Source organism: Aegilops tauschii, chromosome 6 (assembly GCF_002575655.3).
Source record: "Aegilops tauschii subsp. strangulata cultivar AL8/78 chromosome 6, Aet v6.0, whole genome shotgun sequence".
NCBI lineage: Eukaryota > Viridiplantae > Streptophyta > Magnoliopsida > Poales > Poaceae > Aegilops > Aegilops tauschii.
The window spans coordinates 98311056-98328828 of NC_053040.3; the positions used below are offsets into that span (position 1 = coordinate 98311056).

General features: G+C 43.6%; 1 protein-coding gene across 1 annotated transcript; it reads left to right on the forward strand.

Moving 5' to 3' along the window:
- The first annotated feature begins 6251 nt into the window (after window positions 1-6251).
- On the forward strand, window positions 6252-16791 carry LOC109752315 (uncharacterized). The gene is made up of 9 exons (XM_020311210.4): window positions 6252-6759; window positions 6851-7033; window positions 7111-13194; window positions 13624-14437; window positions 14564-15249; window positions 15369-15498; window positions 15578-15659; window positions 15736-15850; window positions 16258-16791. The coding sequence occupies exons 1-8, from the start codon at window positions 6652-6654 to the stop codon at window positions 15833-15835; spliced, it is 8187 nt and encodes a 2728-aa protein (XP_020166799.1). The 5' UTR covers window positions 6252-6651; the 3' UTR covers window positions 15836-15850; window positions 16258-16791.
- Window positions 16792-17773: the final 982 nt, after the last annotated feature.

Genomic DNA, 17773 nt, shown 5'->3' on the forward strand with positions numbered 1-17773 from the left:
AAACATTTGAAAAGTTCAAAGAATTTCAGAGTGAAGTGGAGAATCATCGTAACAAGAAAATAAAGTTTCTACGATCTGATCGCAGAGGCGAATATTTGAGTTACGAGTTTGGCCTTCATTTAAAACAATGTGGAATTGTTTCACAACTCACACCACGTGGAACACCATAGCGTAATGGTGTGTCCGAACGTCGTAACCGTACTTTATTGGATATGGTGCATTCTATGATGTCTCTTACCGATTTACCACTATCGTTTTGGGGTTATGCATTAGAGACAGCTGCATTCACGTTCAATAGGGCACCGTCTAAATCCGTTGAGACGATACCGTATGAATTGTGGTTTGGCAAGAAACCTAAGCTGTCGTGTCTTAAAGTTTGGGGTTGCGACACTTATGTCAAAAGGCTTCAGCCTGATAAGCTCGAACCCAAATCGGAGAAGTGCGTCTTCATAGGATACCCTAAGGAAACAATTGGGTACACCTTCTACCACATATCTGAAGGCAAGATCTTTGTTGCTAAGAATGGAACCTTTCTAGAGAAGGAGTTTCTCTCGAAAGAAGTGAGTGGGAGGAAAGTAGAACTTGATGAGGTAATTGTACCTTATCTCAAATTGGAAAGTAGCACATCCGAGAAATCCGTTCCCGTGATGCCTACACCAACTAGAGAGGAAGCAAATGATAATGATCATGAAACTTCAGATCAAGTTGCTATTGAACCTCGTAGGTCGACCAAAGCACGATCCGCACCAGAGTGGTACGGTAATCCTGTCCTGGAAGTCATGTTACTAGACCAAGGCAAACCTACGAACTATGAATAAGCTATGATGAGCCCAGATTCCGATAAATGGCTTGAGGCCATGAAATATGAGATAGGATCCATGTATGAGAACAAAGTGTGGACTTTGGTGGACTTGCCCGATGATCGGCAAGCCATTGAGAATAAATGGATCTTCAAGAAGAAGACTGGCGCTGATGGTAATGTTACTGTCTACAAAGCTTGACTTGTCACAAAAGGTTTTCGACAAGTTCAAGGAGTTGACTACGATGAGACTTTCTCACCTGTAGTGATGCTTAAGTCTGTCCGAATCATGTTAGCAATTGCCGCATTTTATGATTATGAAATCTGACAAATGGACGTCAAAACTGCATTCCTTAATGGAATTCTTAAAGAAGAGTTGTATATGATGCAACCAAAAGGTTTTGTCGATCCTAAAGGTGCTAACAAAGTGTGCAAGCTCCAGCGATCCATCTATGGACTGGTGCAAGCATCTCAAAGTTGGAATATACGCTTTGATGAGGTGATCAAAGCATATGGTTTTATACAAACTTACAGTGAAGCCTGTATTTACAAGAAAGTGAGTGGGAGCTCTGTAGCATTTATGATATTATATGTGGATGACATATTGTTGATTGGAAATGATGTAGAACTTCTGGATAGCATAAAAGGATACTTGAATAAGAATTTTCCAATGAAAGACCTCAGTGAAGCTGCTTATATATTGGGCATCAAGATCTATAGAGATAGATCGAGACGCTTAATAGGACTTTCACAAAGCACATCCCTTGATAAAGTTTTGAAGAAGTTCAAAATGGATCAGTCAAAGAAAGGGTTCTTGCCTGTGTTACAAGGTGTGAAGTTGAGTCAGACTCAAAGCCCGACCACTTCAGAAGATAGAGAGAAAAATGGAAGTCATTCCATATAGCTCAGCCATAGGTTCTATCATGTATGCTATGCTGTGTACCAGACCTGATGTGTGCCTTGACATAAGTCTGGCAGGGAGGTACCAAAGTAATTCAGGAGTGGATCACTAGACGTCGGTCAAGAACATCCTGAGTACTTAAAAAGTACCAAGGATATGTTTCTCGTTTATGGAGGTGACGAAGAGCTCGTCGTAAATGGTTACATCAATGCTAGCTTCGACACTGATCCGGATGACTCTAAGTCACAAACCGGATACATATTTATATTGAATGGTGGAGCTGTCAGTTGGTGCAGTTCCAAGCAGAGTGTCGTGGCGGGATCTACGTGTGAAGCGAAGTACATACCTGCTTCGGAAGCAGCACATGAAGGAGTCTAGATGAAGGAGTTCATATCCGATCTGGGTGTAATACCCAGTGCACCGGGTCCAATGAAAATCTTTTGTGACAACACTGGTGCAATTGCTTTGGTGAAGGAATCCAGGTTTCACAAGAGAACCAAACACATCAAGAGACACTTCAACTCATTTGTGAAAAGGTCAAGGATGGAGACATAGAAATATGCAAAATACATACGGATCTGAATGTGGCAGACCCATTGACTAAGCCTGTTCTGCGAGCAAAACATGATCAACACCAAGACTCCATGGGTGTTAGATTCATTACAATGTAATCTAGATTATTGACTCTAGTGCAAGTGTGAGACTAAATGAAATATGACCTAGATGCAATAATAAATTTGTTATTTTATATTTCTTTATTCATGATAAAGGTTTATTATTCATGTTATAATTGTATTGACGAAAACTTAAATACATATGTGAATACATAAACAAATATCGTGTCCCTAGTAATCCTCTACTATACTAGCTCGTTGATCAAAGATGGTTAAGGTTTCCTAACCATAGACATGTGTTGTCATTTGATAACAAGATCACATCATTAGGATAATGATGTGGTGGACATGACCCGTCCGTTAGCTTAGCATATTGATTGTTCAGTTTATTGCTATTGCTTTCTTCATGTCAAATACATATTCCTTTGACTATGAGATTATGCAACTCCCGGATACCAGAGGAATACCTTGTGTGCTATCAAACGTCACAACATAACTGGGTGATCATAAAGATGAATTATAGGTATCTCCGAAGGTGTTTGTTGAGTTGGCATAGATAGAGATTCAGATTTTTCACTCCGAGTATCGGTGAGGTATCTCTGGGCCTCACGGTAATACACATTATAAGAAGCCTTGCAAGCAAAGTGACTAATGAGTTAGTTGCAAGATGATGTATTACGGAACGAGTAAAGAGACTTGCCGGTAATGAGATTGGACTAGGTATGAAGATACCGACGATCGAATCTCGGGCAAGTAACATACTGATGGACAAAGGGAATTACGTATGTTATCATAAGGTTCGACCGATAAAGATCTTCGTAGAATATGTAGGAGCCAGTATGGGCATCCATGTTCCGCTACAAAGAGGTGTCTTGGTCATGTCTACATAGTTCTCGAACCCATAGGGTCCGCACGCTTAACGTTCGTTGACGATATAGTGTTATATGAGTTATATGATTTGGTGACCGAATGTTGTTCGGAGTCCCGAATGAGATCACAGACATGACGAGGAGTCTCGGAATGGTCGAGAGGTAAAGATAGATATATAGGACGATGGTATTCGGACACCGGAGGAGTTTTGGGATGCACCGGGTAGTCATCGGGTCACCGGAAGGGGTTCCGGACAACCCCGGTAGGTATATGGGCCTAATGGGCCAAGGGGGGGGGGGCAGACCAACCCACGAGGGGGCTGGCGCACCCCTTCCCTGGCCGGCCGCCCCTATGGGGAAGGAAAGGGGAGGGTGGCCCCTCCCGCCTTTCCCTCCTCATGGGAGAAAGAAAGGGGGGCGGGGGCGCCACCTTCTCCTGCCTTCATCCCGCACCTATATAAGGAAGGGGGCGCCACTTGGGAAGGGCCCCAAGTAGGATTCAGCCTACTTGGGGGCGCCTCGTGGCTGCTCCCTCCTCCCCCACCTATATATATGTGGGAGGGGGGCGCCTAGCACAACCAGAACAATTGCTTAGCTGTGTGTGGCGCCCCCTCCACCGTTTACACCCTCGGTCATATTTTCGTAGTGCTTAGGTGAAGCCCTACGGAGATAACTTCACCATCACCGTCACCATGCCGTCGTGCTGCCAGAACTCATCCACTACCTCATCGTCTTGTTGGATCAAGAAGGCGGAGGACGTCACCGAGCTGAACGTGTGCTGAACGCGGAGGTGTCTTACGTTCAGTACTTGATTAGTTGGAGCGCGAAGAAGTTCGACTACATCAACCGCGTTAATAAACGCTCCCGCTTACGATCTACGAGGGTACGTAGACACACTCTCCCCTCTTGTTGCTATGCATCTCCTTGATAGATCTTGGGTGTGCGTAGATTTTTTTTTGTTTTCCATGCAACGTTTCCCAACAATTAGCCCCCTCTGCCAACCAACAATCCACTCGAGAACCTTGTCTACGATAGGCTGTCAGTCCGATCGTGTTAATTGCTTAATTGACAACACCAACTTCAAGTACCTACAAGGGAAAAACTCCAGTCTCCATGGAAGAGCCGCAACAACCCGAGCACTATCATGTTCCTCGCCCCAGACCATAATAGCCATGGATTTGGAGAAATTTATATGCAATCCTCAAGCCCGTCCAAAGATGCAAATAGCCTCCCTAACGAAGCAAACATCCCGAGCAACCAGTTTGATAAGCAGAACTATGTTGTCAGCGGAAATTGACAATCGCTGGAGAGGAGAGCAACCTGACATGTGATTGAGAACCCTTAAATCTCCGACTTTTATTATTAGATACGTCAAAACATCCATTGATAGAAGGGAAACACTTCCTTACGAAAGTCTAATGCAAAGCATTCACCAGACTAATTGTAAGCCATCGATTCATTTTTTGATCTCACGGCTGCCAAATGCTCCCAGATCATGTGCCAGAACAAACCACCAGATTTTTTCTGGCCCACGTCCAATAATTCTCTCCTTAATTAATCTCTCCCTGATTAATCGCCTCGAACTAACTCTCCTTATCATCTCTCCTCCCCGTCTGTGCTATGCGTCGAGCCCGGTCCTAGCGACCTCCGCTCCACCTCTCCGTTGCACCATCCTGTCCGGTGGCTGTGCGGGGGCTGCGGGGCTGGTCCACCGCCTTCCGAGGCTTCGAAAATTTCCTCGATTCGACTTTCGCTAGAATTTAAGTATGATGCATCAAGGGGAGCTATCCTAGTGCATAGCAAAGCTAGGGATGTGACAGGAATTAAAACACATGTTAACACTCCGTGTTATATCAATCAATTTCAGACAATATTATCTCAAAGTATAACAAACAAGTTTGAGTTGATTCAATATGACCGTTCTTGTAACGTCATACTCTCAATATTGTTTTTGGACTGTTGTTACACTTAACAATATCCTAAAATTCTGAAAAAGATGATCACCAACAACATTTGAGTCAGTCTTAGAGGCAAGACTAGGAACGCATTCTTTTCCGTTTATCATTTCACATGTGCATATGAGTTTTTCATTAAATTCCATATTCCAAGATCATAGCAGTTATAACATAGAATATAAACTCTTAATTATAAAACAAAAATATAATAATACAATATAATTGCCTCTATGACATATTTTCAACAAGTACTTGCAAGGGAAAAATTCCAATCTCCAAGGAAGAGCCGCAACAACCCGAGCACTATCATGTTCCTCGCCTCGGGTTAGAACAACCATGGATTTGGAGAAATTTATCTACCGTCCTCAAGCCCGCCCAAAGATGCAAAGAGCCTCCCTGACGAAGCAAAGATCTTGAGCAGCGAGTTTGATAAACAAAACTACATCAGAGAAAATGGACAGTCGTTGGAGAGGAGAGCAACCTGATATGTGACAGAGAACCCAGAAATCTCAGGCTTTGATTATTAGATACGTCAAAACATCCATTGATAGAACGAAGAGAAGTTAAGGAAAGAGACACAGACCACAGACATGAGCGAATTTAACATGTGCATTGCCATTGACCACCACACGGGAGTTGGCAGAGATAATAAAGCAACGACCCACGATCTTCACCTTGTCGAGGACCCCTTGGCCCGAAGAACCTCAAACAGAAAAGCTCAGGAAATCGAGTCCAACACTCGTAAGTATTGAGTTTCAAAAGCACACCTTTCTTCCTTTATCTGATGCAATTTTATGGCCACCCCACACATCAAAACAAAATTGTCGTGTAGATTGCCACCGTGGATGAAAGCCGATTGGTTAAGCAGCACAAACTCATCCATATGCCAGATCAAGTGAACACCAAGCATTTCGGCGCACAATTTAGAGAAACTGTGCATCTCCAATCACACGAGCATCAGGGATAAGGGCGAAGAAAGACTTTCAGAAAACAATAATAAAATTATCAAAGAAATCGAAAAAACGGAAAAGAAAGGGAAAAAGGTCGTCTTCTTTTTCTTTCTCGTACCCCCCCTCTCCAACAAAACCGACACCTCCTCACCGCCAGCACACCAACCCGCGGGCCCCAAACCACGTTTAACGTAAGAAACACGACGAAATCTCCCAAAACGATTTCGCGTGAATTCATTCCCTTCCTCCTCCTTCTTCCTCCCCCGAATCCCCGAATCCAAACTCCACGATTCCCTCGCCATTACCGGACCTGGAGGAATCCTCAGGGTTCCCTCCAGCCCCTACCCAGATCTCCCCGCCCCTCTCGAGCGCCCCGCGGCCCGCTCGCCGCCGCTTGCTGACACGGAGGTCCTCGAGCCCGCCGTCCTCGCGCCGGGGCCTGGGGGTTCCTGCGTGGAGCGCGGGCGCGAGGCGGCTCGATTCGGGTCGGCCGCGCCGGGTCTAGGGTTTGGTTGAGTTGATGCCTCCCCGCCTCGCGTGACAGCTCCACGGGAGATCTCCGCATGGATCAGAAGGGCCGCGGCCGCGGCCGTGGCGGCGGAGGGGGAGGCCGCGGGGGCGGGGGCGGGGACAATAGCCGCACCGATCTCCTCGCTGCCGGGCGCAAGAAGGTACTGCCTCCCGCTTTTTTTTTTCCTTTTGCGATTTTGAGGAATTTTCCCCCCATTTTCTGATCGAGTGTTTGGCGTGGTTCGCGCGCAGCTGCAGCAGTTCAGGAAGAAGAAGGAGAAAAAGGGTCCCGGGAAGAAGGCAGAAGCCGACGCCGACGAGGGGGCGTCGAAAGCGGGTGCCAATGGGGAGGAGGCCGTGCCGGAGCCGAAGTCCCCTGTTGGGTTGAAATTCCTAGCCGGGGAGAGTTGCAGCAGCCATAACACGCCATTTGAGGTGAAGCTTGTGTTTCTGAGTGTGGTGTGTCGGTTTGAGTGAGCCATTGCTCTGTGTAATACTCATCTGCAATGCAGGAAGCAACCATGTCACAGGAGGAGCAATGCAACGGCCAGGGGCCTGCTACTGAGGAACCAAGCGTTGTGGACAATGCAGATGTTGTGCCTGTACTGGAGGACGCTGATGACCGTAGTGTGCAGAATATCAGTATCAGTGAGCAGGGGAATTTGGATCATGGAAGTCCTGGGCAAGGAGATGGTGACGATTCAGCAGTTCAGGCTACCAGTTTAGATGTTGGTGGTGATCTTATAGGAGCTCAGCCTGGGGAGGTGGATGATGAGAAATTGCCCATTTTGGAGGAGAGCATTATGCCTCAGGTTTCTTCCCAAGGTGACATATCCAATGACGGTAGCAACCAAGTAGGGGGACGCCAGGAGGTGCAGATGGATCCTGTTGAGAGGACAAGTAGTTCTTATTCCAAAGAAGCAATGGAGGTGCCAATTCCTTCTCTCGACCCCGTGGTTGATAATGCTAATATGGGTGAAGAAGGAACTCAAGAAATGGAGGTGGGCGTTTCGGGGAGGTCATCAGATGGCAATATACAAGATGTTGAACCCACAGTTTCTGGTGAAATAGGCATGGAGGTTGGGCATGAAGCAGCAATGGATCTTGCAGCTTCACAAGAAATTCCTGGACGAGGAGACACTGATGACGAAGCTAATGGAGTGGGCAAAGAAGCTGTTCAAGAAGATGCAGGTACAAGTAACACAAATGCAATAGATGAAGCTGTCACTACACATGAATTGGATTTATCTGTTGAAAAGGTTGATTCAGCTTTATGTGGTGGTGCTGTATCTCAAGGCTTCATGCCATATCGCCTTGATGAATGTATTCAGGGGCATCTGTATGTGATGACTCTGTCGAGGGATTTGCTCCAGTTGCAGCTAGATGAAGGCACACATCTGAATTCAGATGTTACACTGTCTTCTGATGAAATTCTCAAACTCCAGGCACAGCTGAAAGAATCCGAAGAGAGCAAAGTAGCAGCCCATGAAGAGATTCAGCAATGTAGACATGAGCTCACGAACCTGGATACTGTTAAGGGAGAACTTGAACTAATTGTGGCTTCTCAGAAACAGGAAATTGATGCTAGCAACAGCAAATGTGAACAGCTGGAGATCGAGTTGCGGTCCTCCAAGGAGAATGCACAACAAATCTTGAGTGAATTAGCTGGCTGCCAATCATTGCTGGAAGCTCTACAAAAGGAGAACATAGAGCTAACAGAAAACCTTGCTCTCGAGGAAAAAACCAGAAAGGAGGTTCAGGAGCAGCAAGAACATCTGTCTGGTGAAAACGAGAAGCTTCTGTCACAGCTATCTGAGCTTGAACATAGCTTAGCTTCTGTGAAAGAGGTAATGAATGCTGGCAGTAGCAGGTGCGAAAGTTTGGAGGCTGAGCTGTGTTCCTTCAAGGAGAACATGGAGCACACGTGGACTGAATTAACAAATTGCAGGGCTTTATTGGAAATGTCGCAAAAAGATAATGTTGAGTTATCTGCAAAGTTTGCCGTTGAATCGGAAGCAAACAAGAAACTGAAGGAGGATAATGTATTCCTACATACTGAGAACGAGAGGCTTTCGTCAGATCTGTCTGAACTAAATGATGAATTGCATCTTTCATACGCCAAGCATAAACAGCTTGAGTTGCATGTCAGAGATATGGAGACACACATGGAACAACTGAAAGACCAACTAATCGAGGAAAGCCTGCGTGCAACTAACAGTTCCGATATTTACCAATCTGTAACTAAAGAGCTGGATGCTAAGTGCAATGTGGTGCTAGACCAAGCCGAGACAGTTGTGTGTCAAAAACATGATCATCGCCTGGCCTCATCGGAAATCACTGTTGAAAATGCTGAAAGAACAATTACAAGTCCTGAGTTTGTTTGTGAGGGTAACAATCAGCATTCTCATCCTCTATTTGACGAGAAAGATTCAAGTAACTGTACTGCTTTGCAGTCACTGAAGGGGCATCTAGAGGTTGCTAAAGGTGAATTGCATGAACTTAAAAAATTAGTGGAGCGGATGTCCTCTAGGTCCGGTGGACGTGTTCTCGTGTCAAAACTCATCCAATCCTTTGAGGTAAAAGGAAACCAGGAAGAAACTGGAATGTCTGAAGGGGAACATGATGAATTAAAAAAGTTAACTCAGGGGATGTTATGCTGCCTCGTTGAAAAATTCAAGTCGATGACTTCAGATCTTGCAAAGGCTGAAAAGTATGTTGTCGGACTGTGTGACAGAATAGAGCTTTCAAGTAAGTCTGAAGTGCAGCATGGAGCAGAAAGACAGCGCACTGCAGTTTTTGAGGCCAGAATGGATGAGCTCTCTGAGAAGCTAAGCAACTACAAGAACACAATTGATCAACTGCACATTCAGCTTGCTAACGTACAACAAGATGCAGATGATCATGCTGGGAAGCTCACTAATCAGGCAGAACTTTTGCATAATGATATAACAGAAAGGATTTCAATTCTTGAGAAGGAAAGGGCATCTCTATCAGGTTTGCTCAGTGAAGTTACCAACAAGCTCAGCTCTTTGGTAGGTACTATGTACCCTAATGATTTTGGTGCAAGCGAAGGTCTCAGCTTTAGTATTTTGGACTCTGTGGATCTCGCTGCTAAATCAATCCAAAGTCTTCAGGACAAATTAGAGTCTGCTCAAAGCGATAATGCTAATCTCAGTACTTCTCTTTCGGAGATCAAGAAAGCACATTCTGATGTTCAAGATAGGAATGAACATGCATCTAGAATGGTTAAGAACATGTATGATTCCTTACAGGAGTTTCTGCTCAATTCGCTTGGAAATTCAGATGAAGCAAGTGCAGGAGATAGTGCTGAGGAGCCAATTGAAGCTCTGTTTAGTCATCTTGGAGGAGCCATCGAGCAGTTGAAGAATCTATTGCATGACCGTCATTCTTTGCAATCAAACAATGCTAACCTGGAGTCAAGATTGTTGAGCAAATGTGAAGAAGTTGAAGAGATCAGCTTGAGATGCAGTTCTTTAATGAAAAATATGGATGACATGTGCTTGCTGAACGAGGAGCTTAAATTAGTTTCTTCAAGTAAAAGTGAAGCGTTGGATGAACTGCATGGTAGATGCCTCTCTATAGCAGAAAAAATGGTTCACCACTCTGCAGATCCTACCTCAATGGTTCTTCCTTTGATGTCTAATAGTGGTGAAGCTGAAACGTTCAGCAAGGAGCACCATATTTCTACCACATTACTGCCATGTATTGAGGAGGGTGTAGCTTCATGCAATGAGAAACTTGAAAATGCAGTTGAAGAGATCCACTTAGCAAAGATATGCTTGCAAAATGCCCATATTTTTGACCAAATTTCATTTGACAAGTGGTCCTTGCCCTTGCCTGCGTTGATCAAAGAAGAAATTGTACCCCAGGTTTGTGACTTGCAGAGCAAAATGGACCAGCTCAGTGAATTGAACATTCAGTTAGAGACTGAAATTCCAGTTCTCAGGGATGGCTTGAAAAAGCTTGATGAAGCTCTTGCAACTTCACGTACTGAGCTTCAGGAAAGGTCTTCTGAACTTGAACAGTCAGAACAGAAACTTTCTTCTTTTAAGGAAAAACTTGGTATTGCTGTTGCCAAAGGCAAAGCCTTGATAGTGCAACGTGACGGCCTTAAGCAGTCTCTTGCGGAGAAGTCTGGTGAGCTTGAGAAGCTCTCACAGGAACTGGAATCAAAGGATGCATTAGTGAAAGAGTTGGAAGACAAGCTCAAATCCTATACAGAGGCAGATCGAATTGAAGCTTTGGAGTCAGAACTCTCATACATACGGAATTCAGCTACTGCTTTAAGGGATTCATTTATTCTGAAAGACTCTGTTCTTCAGAGAATTGAAGAAGTCTTAGAAGATCTAGATATGCCAGAGCGTTTTCATTCTAGAGACATTGTTGAGAAAATAGAACTGTTGTCGAAGATGGCTGTTGGTGCTTCTTTTACCTTGCCTGATGGTGATAAGAGATCATCTATGGATGGGCACTCTGAGTCTGGTGTGGCCATGGATAGCATAAGTGATGAACAAATCTCAATATCAAATCCAGGGTCAGATGAAATAAAGAACAAATATGACGAGTTGCATAGGAGATTCTATGAACTGGCTGAGCAGAACAACATGTTGGAACAGTCTCTAGTGGAGAGGAACAGTATTGTACAGAAATGGGAAGAGGTCCTTGGTCAGGTTAGCATTCCCCCGCAGTTCAGAATGTTAGAACCAGAAGATAGGATAACTTGGCTGGGAAACAAATTATTGGAGGTCGAGCATGAAAGAGACACGTTACATTCGAAGATTGAGCACCTTGAGGATTCCTCTGAGATGCTAATTACTGATCTAGAAGAATCACACAAAAGGATTTCTGAGCTCAGTGCAGAGGTCGTTGCTATAAAGGCCGAAAAGGACTTCTTCTCAGAGAGCCTGGATAAACTGAGATTTGAGTTCCTTGGACTCTCTGAGAAAGCAGTTCAAGATGAGTTTGTCAGAGATAACTTGCGAAAAGATCTAGCTGAACTACAGGAGAAGTTAGCTGAAAAGGCAAAGGAGAGCAAGCACTATCATGATATGGAAATAGAGGTACACAAACTACTCGATTTGGTGCGAAATGTGCTGCAGGATGGTAGTGATGCTGAAATTCCATCTGGTGGTGGTGCTGTACTGTGCTTGGGGGAACTGTTGAGAAAAGTTTTAGACCATTATGAAACTCTTTTGTCAGAGTCGACTCTAAGCAATGCTGCTGAGAAGGAAATTCATTTAGATGAAACCAAGCTGTCTAACGACGCTTCTACATCAGAGACTGGTGGAGATGACAAAGAGAATGTACTGAATACTTTGAGTAATGAGTTGGAGCATGCTCGCAAGAGTCTGGCCTTAGTTGAGCAGCAGCGTGATGAAGCAGCTGAGAGGGCACGATTACTAATGCTGGAGGTGGAGACGCTACATGCTCAAATAAACCAATTGCAGGAAGATGGTTCTGAGCAGACTCAAAAATACCAGTCGCTTGTGCTTGAACTGGAATTAGTAAGTAAGCAGCGGGATAACCTGCAAGAAAAGCTAAATCAGAGTGATGAGTTAGAGCATGCTCGCAGAAGTTTGGCCTTAGCCGAGCAACAGCGTGATGAAGCTGTGGAGAAGACACAATCACTATTACTGGAAGTGGAGATGACACATGCTCAAATAAACCGGCTGCAAGAAGGTGGTGCTGAGCAGACTCAAAAGTATCAGTCGCTTGTGCTTGAACTAGAATTAGCGGGTAAGCAGCAGGATGATCTGCAAGAGAAGCTAAATCAGGAGGAGCAAAAGTGCACTTCACTGAGAGAGAAACTGAATATTGCTGTCAGAAAAGGGAAAGGCCTGGTGCAACAAAAAGATAGCTTGAAGCAAACTATAGAAGAGATGAATGCTGTGATAGAAAAACTTAAAAATGAAAGGGAACAACACATAGAATCACTTGAATCTGAGAAAACACTATTGATGGGCCGATTAACTGAGAACGAGAAGAACTTGCATGATACAACGGAATACTTGAGTAGATTGTTAAATGCTTTGAGTACAGTGGACATTGCTCGAGAATTTGATACAGATCCAATCGCCAAGGTTGGAAAAATTGCACAGGTTTACCTTGACCAACAGGCAACAGTGGCTTCATCACAAAATGAAGTGAAGAAATTGAAACGAGCAACAGAGCTGCTTCTAACTGAGTTAAATGAAGCTCAGGAGAGGGCCGATAACCTGCAGGAGGAATTACTCAAGGAAGAAGCCGCACTTTCTGAATCCTCTAAACAGAACAATGTTATAGAGTCTGCAAGAGCGGATGCTGTTCGCCACCTTGAACATATTACCTATATGCAGGCACAGGCAGCAAGGAAGCAAATAGATCATTTGAAGGAGTTGAACTCTACCAGTGGTCAACTAAGAGAGGTCTGCTTTGATCTTTCACATCGCCTTGCCAGCGCATTCAGTAAAGATGTGGACCTTATCAGCTATATGGAGAGCTTCATGAAATCTTCTGGTAAATGGATGGATGGCACAAATATGGTGGACATACCTATCACTTCTAATGGGATGTTGACCAGTAGCATAAGCTACAAGGTAAATTTAGGCTACCAATGTCTCAGTGTGTTTTGTTGCTTCAGCACTTTGCATAGTAGTTTAGAAAAGATTGGACTGATGTTGTGCAAGTAAACTAATTTCTCTTGTTGACAACTCATACATAATTTTACTCAGTGAAATTTCCTAATTAAATACTAGTTGGAAATGAGGCTTGTACTAAGTTTTCACCATGTCATATTTCTTTATGATCGTCTCCTTTGTTCTTGTTCACCATAAAAAAGATCAATGGGTTAATTTGGATAGGATATTTCCATATAAAACGAATCTCAGATGACCATGATGTTCCATACACTGAAACAATAAAATTGTTGGTGCTAATGTGCTATATTAGATTTTGGGAGTCGTATTCTTTCAGATCTATTCACTGCTTTCTAATTGATTTCAATTTGGCCCTTTGCACTTTTGCAGAATACTCATATTCCAAATGCTCCGCTGGAATTCACGGTGAATGATACTGATGGAACTCAGATGTTACATCATCTTGCTATTGCATGCCATGCTGTATCTGATTGTGTAAAGGATTGCAATGATCTCAAAAGGAATATTGACGAGCATGGTTTTTCAATTGACCAGAAAGCAAGAGAGTTAGCTGAAGTTATGTCCAACTTGCTGAACAGATTCACTTCCCAAAATAACGAGTTGGAATCATTGAGAGAAAACATTCTTGAACTACAATCAGAGATCAAAGAGAAGGAAGAGGAGAGTTCATCATTGCGTAGAAATATGAGTTTGCTTTACGAAGCATGTGCTAGTTCAGTTTCTGAGATTGAAGGAATGACTGGTATGGGTTCTGGTACTGGGAGCTATTCTGTTGGGCAGAACCATTTATTTTCATATGATCATATAAAATCAGTCGTCGAGCGGTTAGGTGCAGCCGTAAAGACTACTCAGTATAGCAATGAAGGGAACACAAAGGAACTAAAGGCTACTGTTCTTGAGTTGCAGCAGGAGCTTCAGGGAAAAGATGTGCAAATTAGCACAATCAGTTCGGAGCTTGCATCTCAGATAAGGGAAGCTGAATCTTATGCGAAACAGCTTTCTGTTGAGCTTGAAGATGCAAGAATGCAAGTACACAATTTGGAGGAACATGTTGAGATGTTGCTTAATCAGAAGAAAGCTTTAGAGACCCAAGCAAGTGAGCTTAAAGATTTGGAGACAGTGGCAAGTGAGCAGCATGGAAGAATAAAGGAGTTGACTGATGAACTGAGCAGAAAAGACCAAGGTGAGTTGATAGAACTTTCTTTGACTGAAATTCTTTGGTTGCTTCTGTTTGATTTCTATTTTTCCGATCCGAAGAAATAAATGATTGTATTCCTGCATTTGTTGTATGTTGCGGTGTATTGTACAGAGATTGAAGGTTTGATGCAAGCACTTGACGAAGAAGAAAAGGAGCTTGAAGTCTTGGAGAACAAAAGCAATGACTTGGAGCAGATGCTGCAAGAAAAAGAATTTTCTTTGAAGAGCCTTGAAGATTCTAGGACAAAAGCTCTGACTAAACTTGCAACCACTGTCGACAAGTTTGACGAGTTGCATAGCTTGTCTGAAAGTCTTCTTGTAGAAGTGGAAAGCCTTCAGTCACAATTGCAAGGGAGAGATTCGGAGATCTCGTTTCTGCGCCAAGAAGTCACAAGGAGTACTAATGAACTACTAACCACTGAAGATAGCAACAAGCAGTACTCATCGCAGATAAATGGTTTTGTTAAGTGGTTAGAAACTGCGCTGATGCAGTTTGGTGTGCATTGTGAGAGCGCAGATGACCATGATTACACTCAGGTTCCAGTATATATGGACATGTTGGACAAAAAAATAGTGTCGTTGATATCTGAATCAGATGATTTGAGGGTTGCTGTGCAAAGCAAAGATTCTTCACTACAGGTCGAGAGGACCAAAATGGAAGAGTTGTTGCGTAAATCAGAGGCTCTAGAAGCTTCTTTGAGCCAAAAGGATTCTCAGATAGGGATGCTTCGTCGAGACAGGACGATGGGCCAACCTAGATCTATAAACTTGCCTGGCACTTCGGAGATTGAGCAAATGGTATGAGAACTTTATGTTTTTATATGCAATTTAACACAAACTGTATATAACATATCACGTTTTTTTAGGTTTTGTTTATCCATATCCATAGTCACTTGCATATTTCAATTTGAATGCAGAATGACAAAGTAAGCCCAGCTGCAGCTGTCACTCAGATTCGAGGGGCACGAAAAGTCAACAACGACCAGGTTGCTATCGATGTAGAGATGCACAAGGACAAACCATTAGATGATGAAGATGACGATAAAGGTGACTAAATCTTGCATGCTAACTTTAGGTTTATGGTGTTAATTTTGTTCCCTGGCTGATTCTCCATTTGTTATTGCAGCGCATGGTTTCAAGTCACTGACGATGTCGCGCGTTGTTCCGAAGTTTACTCGACCTATATCAGACAGAATCGACGGGATGTGGTAAGTGCAATTTCATTTCTTATATTGAGTTGATTGAAGGTGTTCTCCTGTTAATTTTTATCTTTGATTTTATCAGGGCATCTGGTGATAGATTGCTCATGAGACAACCAACCTTGAGACTTGGTGTCTTGATATACTGGATAGCATTGCATGCATTGCTTGTGAGTTTTATTTGAAGGTTATATTTAAAGGTGAGTGAGCAACCATTTTAGTAAGCTTCACTTAAGCATTTGGCCTTCCATGTTTGAACTGTTATAGCCTTGCCGCCTTGTTGTGTGTGGACCTTGGTTAAACGTGGTGCGTATAGTGAAACATGTTTTATGTGCATCATTGCTATAGTTTTCCTTCATTATTGCCTTTCACTGAAAAATACCTTGGATGTCCCACGACACAGAAATATAATTGAGTTGTGCTCACCTTATGTATTAGAAGCTGTTGAGCGGCATGCGTGGCAGGGAGAATGTGTGGTGGATGGTTTAGTTGAGCTAAGTTGAATGAAATCAAATGATAATAATAATTATAAAAACGTGCCGGCACTGTTGGGACCTGTGTTTTTTCCTAGTCATCTAACTTTATTTAATGATTTGGTATTCTGCAGCTGTAGTGATGGATCTCCTTGGTGAGCCACTTACTGTACAGTGCCATGTCTATGACAAGCTATGCAACACAAGCAATCTAGTCAAAATGCTGTCGATTCTTTTTGAAGTTTGTTACTGAATACCTGAACCAAACGGTCATCTGCGTATCATTTTTGTTGTGAATCTTCCTCTTTCTTCTGCTGGAATTGGTCCTGCCTCAGCTGGGTCCAACCCAAGACACCTGCACCGACGGTACCGATGAAACAGAACTGGAGAAAGCAGCAGCAGCAGCAAAGATCCCCTGTACATAGTCTCATTTTTTGTTTGCTCTATTCTTTGCTTTTAGAAAGATTGAGGGCATCTTACATGGTAGCATCTACACTATACAACACAGGTTTACAGAAGAATGGTTGACATGTACTGGTAGTTTTGAAAGCTAGGGTATTGGGATGGTAACAGCGTTTCCCCCTCTTAAAAGTTGACCCCCTGTATTCTTAAGAAGTTTACTGTATACATGCATGTGCAATTGCAACACAGTAATTGGTTTCATTTCATTGCCGCCATTGAGATTGCTATGTGGAGCTCTGGACCTCCTCTGGCATAAACGTCGGAGCTGATGTGGTGTGCCTTGCTGTGAATGAACAGCCAACGCCATTGGATTTTCTTTGGATCAAACTAAGAAAAATGTGAAGTAAAAGCAACCAGAGCAGGAAGAACAATTCGGGCCTCTGAAGCCGAGAGGACATTACGAGCAGTCTCGTGCGTTCAGGCTATGGAACAAACCTCATGTATATGGAACAAACCTCATGTATAGAGCGGCTATGGAACAAACCTCATGTACAGAGCTCTGGTCTTATATACTCCCTCCGTTCGGAATTACTTGTCTCGAAAATGGATGTATCTAGAATTAAAATACGTCTAGATACATCCATTTCTGCGACAAGTAAATCCGAACGGAGGAAGTACTTCTCTCAAGAAAACCTCAATCAAGACGCATCATCTCTTTAGATCACCACCACCAGCGATTGGTAACTAGATTAGAATATGGCGTAAATAAACACTGTTATGTCAAGAATATGGCTTCGATAAAACTGTTATGCCAATAAAAGCTCAATCAAGACACGTCATCTGTTTAGATCACCACCACCAGCGATCGGTAATTAGAGTTAGAATTAATATGGTGTTGCGGCGGCACAGTTTAGATGGCGGTGATGGCGTTGCGTTGATTAATGGTGCTTCGCCTTCAACCCCATCCTCGGCCGCATGGTCCTTGGCTTGCTACCTTGGTTTTGTGTGTTTGACATGTAAAATTAGGGCCCGAATTTGGTATCCCGGTGGCGTCGTTCAAATGGCGGTGATGGTGTTGCGTTGGTTAGTGGTGCTCCAACTTCAACACCATTGTTGGCGTAGTCAACGACATCGAGGAGACACTGGGGTTGTTGTCGGGCATGTGCTTCGGCATTGTGTGGTGTTGATTTGGTCCTTGGCTTGCCACTGGCGACCTCGGTTTTTGTGCAGATTGTTCCCACTAGGGAG